The 14,457-nt window shown below is 47.2% G+C and overlaps 5 protein-coding genes across 5 annotated transcripts; 3 read left to right on the top strand and 2 right to left on the bottom strand.

Moving 5' to 3' along the window:
* Positions 1 to 100: 100 nt before the first annotated feature.
* Positions 101 to 1,587, bottom strand: FOMMEDRAFT_25739 (uncharacterized protein; the record flags this gene model as incomplete). Its single annotated transcript, XM_007262670.1, has 6 exons — positions 101 to 111; positions 181 to 214; positions 469 to 613; positions 686 to 1,275; positions 1,433 to 1,480; positions 1,546 to 1,587. 6 exons carry the CDS (start codon positions 1,585 to 1,587, stop codon positions 101 to 103), a joined length of 870 nt encoding a protein of 289 aa, XP_007262732.1.
* Positions 1,588 to 2,017: 430 nt separating this feature from the next.
* Positions 2,018 to 4,212, top strand: FOMMEDRAFT_144501 (uncharacterized protein; the record flags this gene model as incomplete). The annotated part of the gene is made up of 8 exons (XM_007262669.1): positions 2,018 to 2,349; positions 2,425 to 2,447; positions 2,512 to 2,670; positions 2,735 to 3,061; positions 3,122 to 3,175; positions 3,238 to 3,619; positions 3,700 to 4,041; positions 4,203 to 4,212. Exons 1-8 carry the CDS (start codon positions 2,093 to 2,095, stop codon positions 4,210 to 4,212), a joined length of 1,554 nt encoding a protein of 517 aa, XP_007262731.1. The 5' UTR covers positions 2,018 to 2,092.
* Positions 4,213 to 4,388: 176 nt separating this feature from the next.
* Positions 4,389 to 7,398, bottom strand: FOMMEDRAFT_75740 (6-phosphofructokinase; the record flags this gene model as incomplete). The annotated part of the gene is made up of 10 exons (XM_007262668.1): positions 4,389 to 4,824; positions 4,891 to 5,021; positions 5,100 to 5,640; positions 5,690 to 5,712; positions 5,760 to 5,900; positions 5,958 to 6,083; positions 6,136 to 6,324; positions 6,386 to 6,898; positions 6,955 to 7,231; positions 7,298 to 7,398. 10 exons carry the CDS (start codon positions 7,396 to 7,398, stop codon positions 4,389 to 4,391), a joined length of 2,478 nt encoding a protein of 825 aa, XP_007262730.1.
* Positions 7,399 to 7,600: 202 nt separating this feature from the next.
* On the top strand, positions 7,601 to 9,731 carry FOMMEDRAFT_117280 (WLM-domain-containing protein; the record flags this gene model as incomplete). Its single annotated transcript, XM_007262667.1, has 10 exons — positions 7,601 to 7,792; positions 7,855 to 7,909; positions 7,965 to 8,035; positions 8,094 to 8,108; positions 8,165 to 8,255; positions 8,302 to 8,387; positions 8,441 to 8,673; positions 8,741 to 8,799; positions 8,874 to 9,579; positions 9,645 to 9,731. 10 exons carry the CDS (start codon positions 7,601 to 7,603, stop codon positions 9,715 to 9,717), a joined length of 1,581 nt encoding a protein of 526 aa, XP_007262729.1. The 3' UTR covers positions 9,718 to 9,731.
* A 2,267-nt stretch (positions 9,732 to 11,998) lies between these two features.
* FOMMEDRAFT_138422 (uncharacterized protein) lies at positions 11,999 to 13,963 on the top strand. Its single transcript, XM_007262666.1, has 5 exons — positions 11,999 to 12,164; positions 12,231 to 12,295; positions 12,367 to 12,390; positions 12,448 to 13,448; positions 13,507 to 13,963. Exons 1-5 carry the CDS (start codon positions 12,080 to 12,082, stop codon positions 13,532 to 13,534), a joined length of 1,203 nt encoding a protein of 400 aa, XP_007262728.1. The 5' UTR covers positions 11,999 to 12,079; the 3' UTR covers positions 13,535 to 13,963.
* Positions 13,964 to 14,457: the final 494 nt, after the last annotated feature.

The raw sequence follows: 14,457 nt of genomic DNA, 5'->3' as shown, positions 1-14,457 counted from the left end.
TAATGATTTAATTGCTGTAGCATTACAGGTTTACAGTAATACTTTGTATCTATTTCTCTTCTTTACAGGTGCTCCTTTATTATTCTCTTCATCCTGATAACTAAATATGTACTGCATAATCAGTACATCTTAAGTTACTTAATGCTGGAAAGAGTATGTCAAATATATATAAGTACTTACATATTGTCTGCCTAACTTCTAATGTTTGCTTGATCTGTGAGAACGTCTTGAAGGACTAAATAAACTTCCACTCTTAGAAGACCTCTTCTCTGATGGTTTCTTTGATTGACTGCCTGATTTTGAACTTTTCAGCACTGTTACATTCTGAACTTGACTAGTACTATCTTTATCTGATTTTTCAGATATTTTCCTCTCAGCACATAAAGCATTAATATTATCTAAAGCATATTTCCTATTTGTGTAATACTTTTCAAAAAGATTCTTTATTAGCCTTTCTTCAGTATTAACCTTTTCTTCCACTTGTTTTAATTGTTTTACAGCATCTATTAGTATTCTCTCATTATTTTCAGTCTTTTTTGAGCTTCTTTCATCTTCAACCCTCTTCTTAATATCTGCAGTCATTTTTGGATACTCTTGGATATTTTGTTTATAACTGTATTCCCAATAAGTATCATAGTGAATAAAATATTGACTGTCTCTTGCCAGTTCTATATAATGAAGCAACTTTGCAAGTTTATCAATCTCCCTCTCCTCCCAGGACTTGAGAATAAATTTATAGTACAGTCTAATTTGGGTATCAAGAATTTGACCACTGTGAAGTTCTTCACCAGTATCTTTGGCAGTATTATTATCTAGATTGAATTCTTTACAGAATGTGTTCATATTATCATCTATACCCTGTTCACTGTTCCTGAAGTCCCATTCTGGGCTTGTCCAGGACAATCGGTCAAAGCTTTGGCGTCTAATAGAATCCAAATCTTTCTTTTCTTTTTCGAGTTCTTTACAAGAGTGGTTATATTCTTTGACCTGGTCTTCGCATGGAAGTATCGAAGAGCCATTCTCGAGCGTGTTCCAGATTTGGTCCTCATAATTTTTCCTCTGTTGTAGCCTGTGTAGCGCTGACTGCACTTGAAGATACAGGGGGTGAAATTCGGCCTGGTACTTCTCATCAAATGCCTTAGACAACTTTCGCTCCTTTCGATCGTCAAGATGGGAACGCAACGATAACTTCGTCTTGTCTTGGCGAGACTTAGAGTCTTTTGACAGTATTGGCCGCGTTGCCTCATCGTCAGAGCCTGAATCGAGTTTTGTCCACTGTCGTGACATAGGTATAGTATTTATGTCAGCACCTGGTTTTATGAAGCGCTTCTGGGATATCTGTTTTGGAAGAATAGTCGTCGTTGCTTAGAGCAGGCGAAAGGGTTTATACAGACCATAAGTGTGACTTTGCATACTTTGCTCCTTAACTCACCATGCGATCTATTCCGGATAGATAGGTTAAACTGCAATGCTGATCTACCTATCGATATCCAGGAAATATCCAATGGTCAGGATGCACGCTTGCAAAGTATTAACCAGACTAACTTTCTCTTTCGCTCTATAAATGTTGCAGCAGATTCTTTGCATTGTTAAGGGCTCGTCTGCACAAACGGGCTGCGTATTGGTGCAAAAAATAATCCTGACACAAGAATTAACAAATTACGAGACTATGGCATTACAGGACTCTGCAATCACTCTGAAGAAAAGAAAGCGCAAGGTCGTCGTGTCTTGCACACACTATCACTGATCAGCTTTTCCTTGAAGCAAAAAGACTTTATATAAACCTGCCACCAAAAACACTAGAAAATTAGAACGTGCGTTATTCTTCCTGTACTGACGACACACTATTTGAAGTTGAGATAAGCGTCGACAGGAGATAAACAAGAACATGTGCATTGTGCTCAGCAAAAATGATGCTAATATGCGAGAAACAATTACTAAATATGGACACGCGCACTGGAAAGCCATTAGTGTTGCACTGTTAGTCAATCTCCGACTGCAATGATGTTCTAAGGCGACAACGCACTTTTACTCTACACTATTCACTTGATACTCTTCACAATCCCCTCTTCCGCTACCCAGCTAGAGAGAAATGACGACCGACGTACAACCCGTAATTCCCAATCCTGAATCCGTGCCTGCGGATCGACAACAAGAATCCACAACACCGAATATGCCACAACAAAATAGTGCTGTTCCGCAGCAGCAGGAAATAGATCAAGCGGAACTGGAGCGGGCGAAGGCGGCGAATAATAAGGCGCTTCAGGACTCTCGCGAGGGCATTTGGTTCCTCAAGCAAATTACTTTCAACGGTCGACCAAAGAAGATAGTTACGCAGAATTATAATGGGTACGTCTCGGAGCCGTCATTCACTCGTTCTTCTCGATCTGCTGATGTCTGATGCACTGTAACATCCACATGCAGGCCATGTTCCTTTATTGCGATATGTAAGGCTACTCTGTTTCCGTATGTGTGTCCGCTCAGAAGTCTGACGTGAGCAAGGATGCCTAGGCAATATTCTCATTCTGCGTGGCGACATAGAGATTCTCCCGCCAGAGCGCACGGCAGTGTCGTATGACATTCTCGCACAGATCGTCGGCGAGTATTTGCTGCATGCTTCCCCCGATGTAGACGTTTCTGCGGCGCTATCAATGATGCCGTTAACTCAGAGTACGTGGTTCAAGCATAATATATTCACGATCCACATGCCTCACTATTTGATGCATTCGTTCAGAGGGCATGGATCTTAACCCACTCTTCACATCTCCAACCGCATTCAGACCTGCGGGTGACAATGGCGCACTGAAGCTTTTCGAGCAAGTAGGGATTCCACTCGTGCACGGGTGGCTCGCCGATCCTACAAGTCCGGAGTACCATGTTCTATCCTCCACGGAGGACTACGACACATCTGTCAACCTCATTGTCGAGGCGGATACGCTTGCAAAAGGCCAGCTTGTCGTTGACGAGTATGCCCCAGGTCCGAGCTCACCAGGTCCGTCGACAAATCATGCACATGTAAGCGATTATCTGTCTGCTGCGGACAGGAAGAAGATTGAAGATGGTGAGCGTTGCTATCAGTCTGTATTGTTTTTTCTTACTTAATAATGTCTATGATTTTTAGCTCTTGTCGTTCGGAACTTCTTGGATTCTACCAGCTCTCAACTAACATATCATGGTACGCTTTATTCGCGGCTGGAATACGTGGACTTCCACTCACGATGATCCCATCTCGACCAGGTCTCTTCACCCTCGCTTCGTCTATCAAGCCCGGCACACTCGTCGCGCTCTTCCGCAACTCCCACCTCTCCGTCTTGCACCGACGCGCCATCCTACCACCAAGCTCGTCATCATCCCAACCGTCCACTGACCCTTTCTCCCCTCAAACTAGTTCGTCCTCAACTCCTCCAGAGGGAGATCAAGACCACGCTCTATACAATCTCGTCACTGACTATGTCTTCCACAACGAGCCCACCGTCGTCTGGGAACGTCTCGAAGACGTCGATGGTGGCGCATCATCCTTCGTCGATTCCGAATTCCGTCGATCTAACCCTGTCGGTGGCGATTTCGCTGGAGCGACCATGATTGACCCAGGTCAATACGCTGAATTCGATCCTGCAGAGTGAGTCGCAGTCTCGCAAATAGACTTTTCGCCCATCCTCTATAATTTGCTTATGCTGATGTATCATCAATACCGTCCAGCCAAGCACTCGCCCAACAGCTACAAGCAGAAGAAGACGCCCGCGCACAAGCAATCTATGCACAGCGAGAACAACGTCGGGCTGCCCAACAGCAGCAAAACCCTAACCAAAATCGAAACCAAAATCAAAATCAGCAACAACCTCCCTTTGACCCACGCGACCCACGTTATGCACATTACATGGAACAACAACAACACGCTCAACAACAGCAACAACAGCAATACGATCCTCGTTATGCAGGGCAATACCCTGATCAATACGGGATGTCACCAAGTCCAGATACGAATCCGAATTCGAGACAGAATCAGGGCCAGCGTCCGCAAAAGATGAAGCGCAAGACGTCGTGTGTTTTAATGTAGAGTCAGGTTTAGATTATGCTTAATTTGTATTTACATTCCGCTGCTTTCTCTCTCTTTCCTCCTTTACGGTAATGCTGTTAAGCTAGCTGTCTACATTGTTATGCATACCCTTTCACTTTGCTTTGTACGTACACAACTTATGTAGATGCTCGTAATTGACCAATACAGTAATGTTGTTTGCAGTCATTGTAGGTCAGTGATTATTACCAACAGAGCTGGGGGGCTATTCATACTGTACATATCATATTTTCTATCATCTACTCAGTGAAAAAATCAGAAGTTAGCCATTCATTCATTCATTCCCTTCTAAAAGTCGACCTTTCGACACCAATTAACCCTTCGTCTTCCCATCTCCATTTCCATCATCAACAAGCGCAGTCCGTCCCCCAAGCATAGCAACCATAGGCTTCAACTCCTCCCACCACGAACTCTTCCCTCGTCTATTCTTCATATCCGCATGTGCAATCATATCCTTCACAGGTGTAAACTCGACATTAGAACTCTGAATCGTAATCACTGCTGCACTTCCATCTGGTGCTTTCCTCTTCAACTCTGGCTGAGAACGAATGGAGTCGTGGTGATGTTCGAGGAAAGCCATGCATTTTAGGGAGAGTCGGACGGCACGGGCGCGGTCCATTGGGGAGGGGATGCCGCCTTGGAGGGTGTGTCCCAATGAGGCGAGACGGGAGTCGAAGAGTGCTCCGCCTTCTTCTTGGAGCATTTTTTGGATGAAGTCGGTTGTGAAGACGTTTGAGGCTTGTTCGTTCCTGTGTTTTTCGGGAAGATAGGTTGGAGTTGATTGAGTGAGCGAGTTGGTGAGGAGAGACTCATACCTCATGATAATCCGACCCTCTGCTTTCCCTTTCTCGTCGAGGCTGTACCGGAGCTTCAAGAACTCGACGTCCTTTCGCAGTCCATCAAGCGTAATCCCGTCTTCAGGCGTGTAGAAACAGACCGCACCAACCTTCAATCGAAAACAAAAAAATAAGTCAACAACTCCTCCTTCACACCCCAAAAGTTTAAAAGGAAACGATATACGCACAGCAAGCGCACCCATAGTAGCAATATACCCACACTTCCCACCCTGAGTCTCAACCACAAAAACCCTATTCCTACTGGCACTCGCACTCTGCTTGATCGCATCACAAGCATCCACAAGCGCGTTCAAACTCGTATCACTCCCCAAACTAAACTCCGTAACAGGTACGTTATTGCTTATCGTCGCAGGTACACAAACCATCGGAATATGGAACGCCGGGTACAGAGACCTCGCTGCATCAAGAATTTGTAAGGAGCGAAAAGCTTCGAACCCACCAATAAGGAAGAACGCGTCGAATCGATGTTTTTGGAATTGTGAAGCTACGGCTCCGAGGTCGATGTCTGGTAGTGTACGGTTTGTTCCGAGTTCGGAACCACCCCGCGTCATCCAGTTGTCGACGCGTAGCCAGGAGAGTTCTTCGATGTTGTCGTCGAGGAGACCTCGGAAACCGTTGTAGATTGCGAGTGGTTTGTGGCCCCGACGGAGACAGTAGCGTGTAGCTGCACGGGTTGCGGCGTTCATTCCACCTGCTGGGGCACCCATACTGGAGTACGATTAGACACTGTTCATAAATTTATTAGCATAAAACTCACTGTATGATTGCTACACGCATTCTCTGGGAACAAATCAGCGAATGCATTCGGACGAATAAAGCGAACGTACCTGATCCTTTGGCAGCTTCCTAGAGAAGTCGAGAGCAGAGACAGCTACAAAGCCTTCCAGAGCCTCACAGAATTCAGGATCGCGATAGGACATCGCCTTTTCGAAGTCCTTCTCGCCGATAGCAGTCGCGACAGCTCGAGTCTAATGCCAATTACTTAGTATCCGAGTACATAACACTCCACAATGACACAAACGCACCTGAGCAACGGCCTCCATCAACGGAACACGATGAATCTTATTCTCATGAATTCCAATCATATACGAAGGTGTATCCGGGGTCGCCTCAAGAAGCGCATCTACCGCTTCAACACCTTGCATAGTTGGCTATATGCGCATCAGCATTGAGTTGCGCACAAAACAAGATTGAAACACGAACCAGAATACGATCATACGCACAGGGCCGTCCACCGCGTTGAGTGTGCCCCAAGCAGGTAACTCGGGTATCGAGCCCCAACCTTTCAGTCAACACTTCCTTGACGTACTCCGCGCGAATGGGGTTGAGGTTCGCGTCGTGAGCGCCTTCTGCGACGATTACGATTGTCTTGCGTTTACCAACTTCTCGGTGCTGTGATAGTCATAACCAAATGAGATACAAAAGATGCACAAAACAAATTTATATAGCTCACACTCTGAATACTCTTGCACATATCATCCTCCCAAGGGTCCGCCTGTGGCGGCCTCTCAGGAATAAAAATAAAATCCGCACCAGCGCTCACACCCGCCATCAACGCAAGCCACCCACAGTGGCGGCCCATAACTTCCACAACAAACGCACGAGAATGCGAAAATGCCGTGGTATTAATGTTATCAATCGCCTCGCAAATACGATGAAGTGCGGTGAAAGCACCGATAGTGATGTCCGTCATGGACATGTCGTTGTCAATTGAGCCGACTGTACCGACGATCTTTAAGTGAGCGTGTCGTTGGGCTTGTTCCTCTGTTATTTGGTTGGATGTGCGAAGCTCGGTGACGAAGCTGGGCCATTCGGATCTGAAGACGTCTGCACCGGTGAGAGAGCCGTCGCCACCGCATACAACTAGTGAGTCGATGCCTTCGGTGATTAGGTTGAGCGCTGCGGCCAAGCGTCCTTCTCTCGTGCGGAACGCTTGTGAACGTGCAGTACCGATCAGGGTTCCACCCTGTAGCCAAACGTAAATGGGCATTTATTACATGTATCTACACGAGGAATGCGCACCTCAGCAAACCAGCCACGAACATCGTCCCATCCAACTCGAATGATATAGCGACCCTTTAAGCTTCTGCCTCCCGGACGGTCAATAGCATCTCCTTCTCCTTCTCTGAGCAAACGACCATCACCAAACCGAAGGTTGTTGATGAGCTTGTCGTCGACAAGATCTGCTGTATCAACAGCGTTATTGGCTGAATTGAAAACGACCTTGCGTTTCGGTGCATCGAGGTTGCCACGGACAAGGCCTTCGTATCCTTCTCTGACGACGTACGTCTCGCAACCCCTACACGGAAACAGGAAAGCATATGAGCGATATCACAGTGCATCCAATAACCCGAAAAAAACGCACCGAATAATCCCATATTTAACAACGGCACGCACGACAGCGTTCATGCCAGCACTGTCGCCACCGGACGTCAGCACAGCGATCTTTTGCTTAACTCTGGACATCGTTAGTTGTGCAGATGGTGGTAAGAAGAGAAGGTGCGAAATGGCCGCAACTTGGCGGGTTTGCGGCGAGCCAGTGCTATCTAAATCCGTGCTTGTTCCAAGATTCGCCGCGGCGCGCTGCTGCACTTGGAAATCACGCGTCCGCGTCTTTCTCCCTCTATCCTAGGCCTAGGGCTTTACCGACTCAACCGATTAATTGACTATGGTCCACCTACGCCTGAACGAACGCGAGACAAACCCCAACAAACACATAAATTTTATAACCGCCTTACCAGCACCGGAGATCCCGGAGCCTTACTCACAGGAAGATGCCCGTCAGCTCCTCCGTGCTCTTGCCGCTCAGGTTAGACCCATCATGAAAGGCCATGGCTTCGCAGTTAATAGTTTCGAAGAGGTACGTAGGTTAGTGTTCTCCAATTGCGGATACAGAAAGGTGATTTTGATACATGAATTAAGTATGAGTATAACCGAGTGTTCGCAGGACGCAACTGGAACAATGGCGAGACAGTCGGTTGGTCGACTATATATTATTTTCTTATACAATTCAGTTTCTAATGAGAATACAGAACTCGTCCTGAGGCGACCTGATGGGACCTTCGTTTCTATTCCATGGCTCTTAAGTACACTCTGTCATGAGGTCAGGATGCTATTATTCCCTTTGAGCCCAAGTTCACGCGCTGAATCTACGCCTTCAGCTTGCGCACATAAAGGTCCGTGAGTTCACTACGTTACTTGATTACAACTTGCTTAAACCTATGGTACTTAGCATATGAACCATGGTCGTGAGTTCCAGAGACTGTGGACTCAACTACGATGGGAAGTCAGAGCTTTGCAAGACAAAGGGTATTTCGGCGATGGTACGTCTCGAAGGACAACAACTTTTACTGGCTAATTCTTTTCTAGGCTACTGGTCAAGCGGAACAAGAGTCTCGGATTCTGTACGGGTCGGTGGCCAGGGTGTTGAAGATTACGATCTACCCGAATACGTCGTAAGTCTAATCTTTTCTATCGCTGCACACTACTTCAATAGCCATGATCTCAGTGCGGAGGCGCGCAAACTCGCTCACGTCCCAAATCCCTCGGAAGAAGACGCATGCATCGACGCGTCGCGGGTCCATCAAACCATACAGGCGCGCAAGTCGAGAAACGACGCAAACCTGGTACTAGAGTAAAGGCAAGGGGTGCGTTCAAAGGCGAGGGCCAGGCTCTGAACGCGGATATAAGTGATGGAAAGGCCAGGGCAAGAGGGACTGGATTTAGGAAACAGGCAGGAAGGTGTGTAATAGCGATTCACCTTCTGTATATACATATATCTGATCAAGTCTTTCTGTGGTATATTTAGTAAACGCGCCCGCGAGGAACGAGCGTTAGCCGCTGAAAGAAGGTTGAAGGCTCTCAAAAGTAAATATATGCTGGCGTCCCATCTCTGATAAATATTCTTGTTGACCAATGTATATCTAAATCCCTGTCTGAAGTGAAACCCGAGGACAACAAACCCACTCTCGATGAAGAAAGCGTCACAGAGAGCGACTCGGAATACGACGAGCACGCCTTCGAACCCACGGAGACGGACGACAGTCGTAGACAGACAATGCGAAGCTCGATCAAGGATGGCGAACTTAATAGTTCCCAGCAATTCATGAAGGATTTCCTCTCTGAATTCAGCCGACCAAAAGACTCGACCGATTCTAACGACGGCGACCTTAAAAAGGTACTTGATGCCATTGAGGTTTCCGATGATGATGAAGACGCTTGCGATATTCCTTCGACATCCAACCCGGTCATGCCTCAAGCTCCTAATCGAAAAGTGCTCGATGCCATCGATATTTCCGATGATGAAGCCACTTGCGACATTCCTTCGATGTCCAACCCGATTATGCCGCGACCTCCTAGTCCCGATAATAAACGGCCTACAAAACGTTTACGTAGTTCTCCACCTCCGCAACGAACAGCCGGGCCTTCCCGACCCACAAAGTCACCAAGCAATGCAATCAGATTCGGTCGGATCGCACAAGACGAAATGACAACTCGGAAGAAAGAAGCGTTGGGATTAACAGGTGGAAGGACGTTGGGATCACCGTCACAAGTAAAATCAGATACAACAACCAAGCATCCAACGTCCTCCAAGGACAGGCCTGTGAATGCTGATACCACTGGGTGGTCCTGTTTAATATGCACACTGTACGTGATATTGTTCTCACCAACCAAGAATGAATGATCGTCTGACGCGTCGCGACGCGCTACAGAGATAACCTTCCCAATCACCTAGCGTGTTCAGCTTGTGGAACTCCTCGCGGAGAGACCGAATGGCATCAATAACATCGCATATTACCCTTCCCATCCTGTATTCAAGGCTATTCCCTTGTACGCCCTTCGTTATTTCCTTAAAATGACTTTTGCTGTACCGTTATACTGTACGTACGTGAACACCTGTATTGACTACTGATCACACCACATCAATCTGAACATCTTTTTCTCCACTAGCATTCTAATACTGTCTAGTACATACCACATTGTCTCTCTCATAACAGTGCTCACTTCTTGATTGACCTCCTCACATTGGTAAAGCACTGTAATAAGAAGAACAAGAATGCTGCTAATCCCACGTGCTAAAAGTAGAACCTTGACAACACTTGTGAGCAAGAATCCAATGCTCAATGTATGAAATCCAACCACAATCATGTAGGGTAAGCTCTGAATATTTCCAGGGCCAAGAACTACAACCCCTGACACTTGAAGCCAAAGGGTCCAGGCAGAAAGGGAAAATGTAGCAAAGGGCCTGACTAAGAGGTTGTTAGGGGTGGGTAACACAAGTACAAAGTTGTAAGAGACACATGATGATAACCCAATATTCTGCCATTATCTGTCCTGCAGGTGTCTTTCCTTGTCTTCTGACAGTCAAAACAGAACCCAGAATACCTGTATATAGCATTAGCTGATACAATGCATATAGTGTCATTCTCCACTCATATAGACTTCCATGAGCAATAATATGTTAGCGTCGACGATAGAGGCGAAAGCAGCAAATTTTTCCCCAAGCCATGGAAGAACGTATGCTGCTCCAATCAGAATGCGCAGATGCGTGAGGCGGAGCACTGCATGGATAGCACAATGTGTGACGCACGTAGGCACATGTTCAAGACAAAGGGTATTTCGGCGATGGTACGTCCTAAGAAATATCGGCTCCCATTCGCTAATTCTTTTCTAGGTCATTAGTCAAGCGGAACAATTCGGTACGGGTTGGTGGTCAAGGCATCGAAGATTACGATCTACTAGAATACTTATGTTGTAAGCCATACAATTTCTACTGATATGCGCTGCTTTAACATTTATGCTCCCAGTGTGGAGGTGCACAAACCTCTCACGTCCCAAATTTCTCGGAAGAAGACGCATACAAGGACGTGTTGCAAGGACATCAAATCATACAGGCGCCGCCGCGTAAGTCGAGAAGCGACGCAAACCTGGTACTAGAGTAAAAGCAAGGTGTGCGTTCACAGGAGAGGGACGAGCTCTCAATGCCGATATAAGTGATGAAGAGGCAAAGGCAAGAGGGACTGGATTGGGGAAACAGGTAGGGAGGTGTGTAATAGTGATTCGTCTTCTACAGATCTCTTACTGATGTTCTCTGTGATATATTCGAGCCCGCGCGAGAAGAAGGTTAGAAGCACTAAAAAGGTAAATCCGCGCACGTTTCTCTCTGTACTGCATATTTGCTATAAATCAACATACTTATATTTAAAGGCTCTTCCGAACTGAAGTCCGAGGACAACGAACCCACTCAAGACGATGAGCACGCATTTGAGCCTTGAGAAACGGATGACAGTCGTAGACAGACAATGCGCAGTTCGATCCAGATTAACAAGCTAAATCGTTTTCAGCGATTCATGGTCGATTTCCTGTCTGAATTCAACCAACAAAAAATCTTCGACCGATTCCAACGACGGTGACCTTGAAAAGGTGCTTGATGCCATTGAGATTTCGATGATGAAGACGCCTGTGGTATTCCTTCGACATCTAACCCGGTCAAGCCGCGACCTCCTGGTCATGATGATGATCGACCTGCTAAACGTTTACGTAGCTCCCCACCTCTACAACGAACAGCTGGTCCTTCCAGGGTCGGATTGCTCGAGACGAAATGACAACACGGATGAAAGAAGCATTAGGGTTAACAGGCGGAAGGACGTTGGGATCACAAGCAAAACCAGATACAACAACTAAGCATCCAGCATCCTCGACTGATACTACTGGATGGTCCTGTTTAGTATGCACTCTGTACGTGATATTGTTCTCACCAACCAAGAATGAATGATCGTCTGACGCGTCGCGACGCGCTACGGCGATAACCTTCCCAATTATCTAGCGTGTTCAGCTTGTGGAACTCCTCGCGGGAAGACCAAATGGCATCAATAACATCGTATTCTACTCTTCGCACCCCGTAATCAGAGCTGTTTCCTTTTGTGCCGTTCGTTATTTCCTAAAAATGAGATATGTTGTACATTTGGGGAAGTGGTTGTGTTCTTGCGCGTTACATAACGCATCACGTGTAATTGTTGCTCCCACGTCAGTCCCTGCAGGCCACAGCACGCTCTGCACGTCGTCTGCGTCCAGCACTTACTCCTCGCCCGCGTTACCTTTCTACCGCTTTCACTGTGCTTTGCTCCTTCTATCACTGTTGTGTACGATGTCGAACCAGCCAGTCAATGGCGTACCTAAGACGCCGCGGCCACAACTGCCATTCCAGAGCTTAAACCCATATCTTTCGATGAGTACGTACTTTAGACGCACGTCGGATCGGTTACCTCACTCACAATGTGTTCGTTCTCGTCAATCAGCGGATACTACGAAACCCCCGACAGTGAAGTATCAGGTGATTACTCGCGAAGGCCAGGAGATCATCGTGAGTCGTGCTTGAGGGCTGTCCCGGAGAGCAGAGAATATCGTGTGGCTAATTCTTGATACGGCTTGCAGGTCGGAAGGTTGAAAATCCAAACAGTACGTTGCTATCGGTGCATACTCGCTCACCAGCTGTTCTAACCAAGACTTTAATAGCCCAACGACGGTCATGCTTTCGTCCTTCGCCGCTTTGACACGGGTGCCATTAGTCAGACAACGATGTTCCGCGCCGCATTCCCAACCGCTGGAGAGGACCTCGAGAAGAGTGAGTCTGCATGGGTGAAGCAGAATTATGATTCGGCTGGGGCGAATGGGGGTCCTGGAAAGGATAAGTTGCGTCTGGCCGGGTTATGGATCCGACCAGAAGTTGCGAAAGAACTTGCTCCGGCTTACTCGCTAGACCACATCATCACACCACTCTTGACGGCACACCCAGACCCGTCACAAGAGTACAGGCGCTCGCAAAGACAGACTGTGCCACAAGCAAACGGCGTGACCTCGTCGCCTGTAAAGCCGTCGAATACAAACCCACGGACTGATGTGGCTCCGTCCTCTCCACCTGGAAGCCCGAAGCCTAAGAGGCGAAAAGAATCTTCCCCCCAAATTATGAGTCCCAAGAAGGCACCCCTGGAGACGCTCCCTCCTCTACGCCGAAGTGCGCGAGTGACCAGCCCAACCCCTATTCCTCCTCCGGCTCAGGCTCTCGCTACACCCACAACACGTACTACGCGCACAAAAGTAGCAAAGACTCCCAAAGTAACTGCTGTACCAGAGGCGACTGGTAGATTGACTCCCGAAGAGGATGATTACGAAGGAAGCGACGACGTTGCCGAGGTTCCCGGGCCCGATATGCACGATGATATCGCGGAGCAGAAGGAGCTAATTGCGAATCTGAAGGCAGAACGAGAAAGCAAAGAAGCCACTGCATCCGAAGATGTATCTGCTGTACCGATTAAACAATCAGACTCACAAGGCTCAAAGCGAGCTCGTGAAGAGGAAGGGCAACCACTGAAATTCGAATTCCGCGAACCAGACGAACAGAATGCCGTTGCTAACCGCGAAATCAAGTCAAATCGGCGACTCAGTCTTGACTTGGAGCCTCAACAGAAATCAGCTGCTTGGGGTGCTCTTTGGTTTGCTGCTGGACTCGCTGCTGCGTAAGTTCCTCGAAGCTATTCTCTTCCATGTATTTTACTCATCGGGTCCGATTCGCAGTGCAACGATTCCAAGTTTCTTTATGTAACGAATCCTAATGACTACATTTATCTTTCTCGAATGTTCTTGTTGTTCTTCCCTTCCTCCCGTCGGCGTGTGCTACCTTCTCCCTCCTACTCTTCCTTCCGTGCTCGTCTCGTACGACAATCTCTCCTGTCAACACCGGAACCTTCTCCCGTGTCCATGATCTATACATTTTTCAAGACGGGTTCATATCGCTTAACTTTACTTAAGCTTTTTCGCACTGTATAGTTGTAACGGGCTGTCCGAGTCCGACCCGGGCAAAGTCCTTTTTTCTTTGTCCTATATTTTTAGCTAGCTACATTTTTTCTGTCCGTCGGTCTGTGGTTTGTCTCTAAAGGAGACTTCAGACATATTGCTATGCTTGCTATCTCTCATCTTTTCTTCTACTGTTGAAGAACTCCTCTATTCTAGTCCTCCTTCCTCCACCTCTTTTCCTACCTACTCGGCTGTCTACCTGTGTTTATATAAATTTTACTATCTTTACACCGTGTCTGCTTCGCTTGTTTGTGTTGCAAGATGATCTGTTTGTCATCGTTATACTTCGATGAATATGATGAATGTGGTAAGTTTTCTTGAGCAGGTGCTGTTTCTTCTGGCAGGGACTGATATTCGTGATTCTGACTCTACTCCAGAGGCCCCGGCAATGCTAGTTTACTAGTATCCACCAAACCCACAAACACAACGCACCCGAAACCCAATAAAGCACAACCAAAGAACCCAACGAGGGGAAGGCGAAAGTCGTTCTCGTTCTTCTGGAAGCAGGACCCGAGGTGGTGTTACTCGGTGACGGGATCCCGATAGACGGGCTCGGAGACCCATTCCCATTACTCGATGATTCAATAGGTATACTCGCAGGGAGGGTCGACACTCCCGAGAGACCGAGAAAGTCACACTCGGCGGAGTTGTACCCGTACCCGTAATTGTCAC

The sequence above is a fragment of the Fomitiporia mediterranea genome (assembly GCF_000271605.1).
Source record: "Fomitiporia mediterranea MF3/22 unplaced genomic scaffold FOMMEscaffold_2, whole genome shotgun sequence".
NCBI lineage: Eukaryota > Fungi > Basidiomycota > Agaricomycetes > Hymenochaetales > Hymenochaetaceae > Fomitiporia > Fomitiporia mediterranea.
This window is presented reverse-complemented; position numbering and strand designations above follow the sequence as displayed.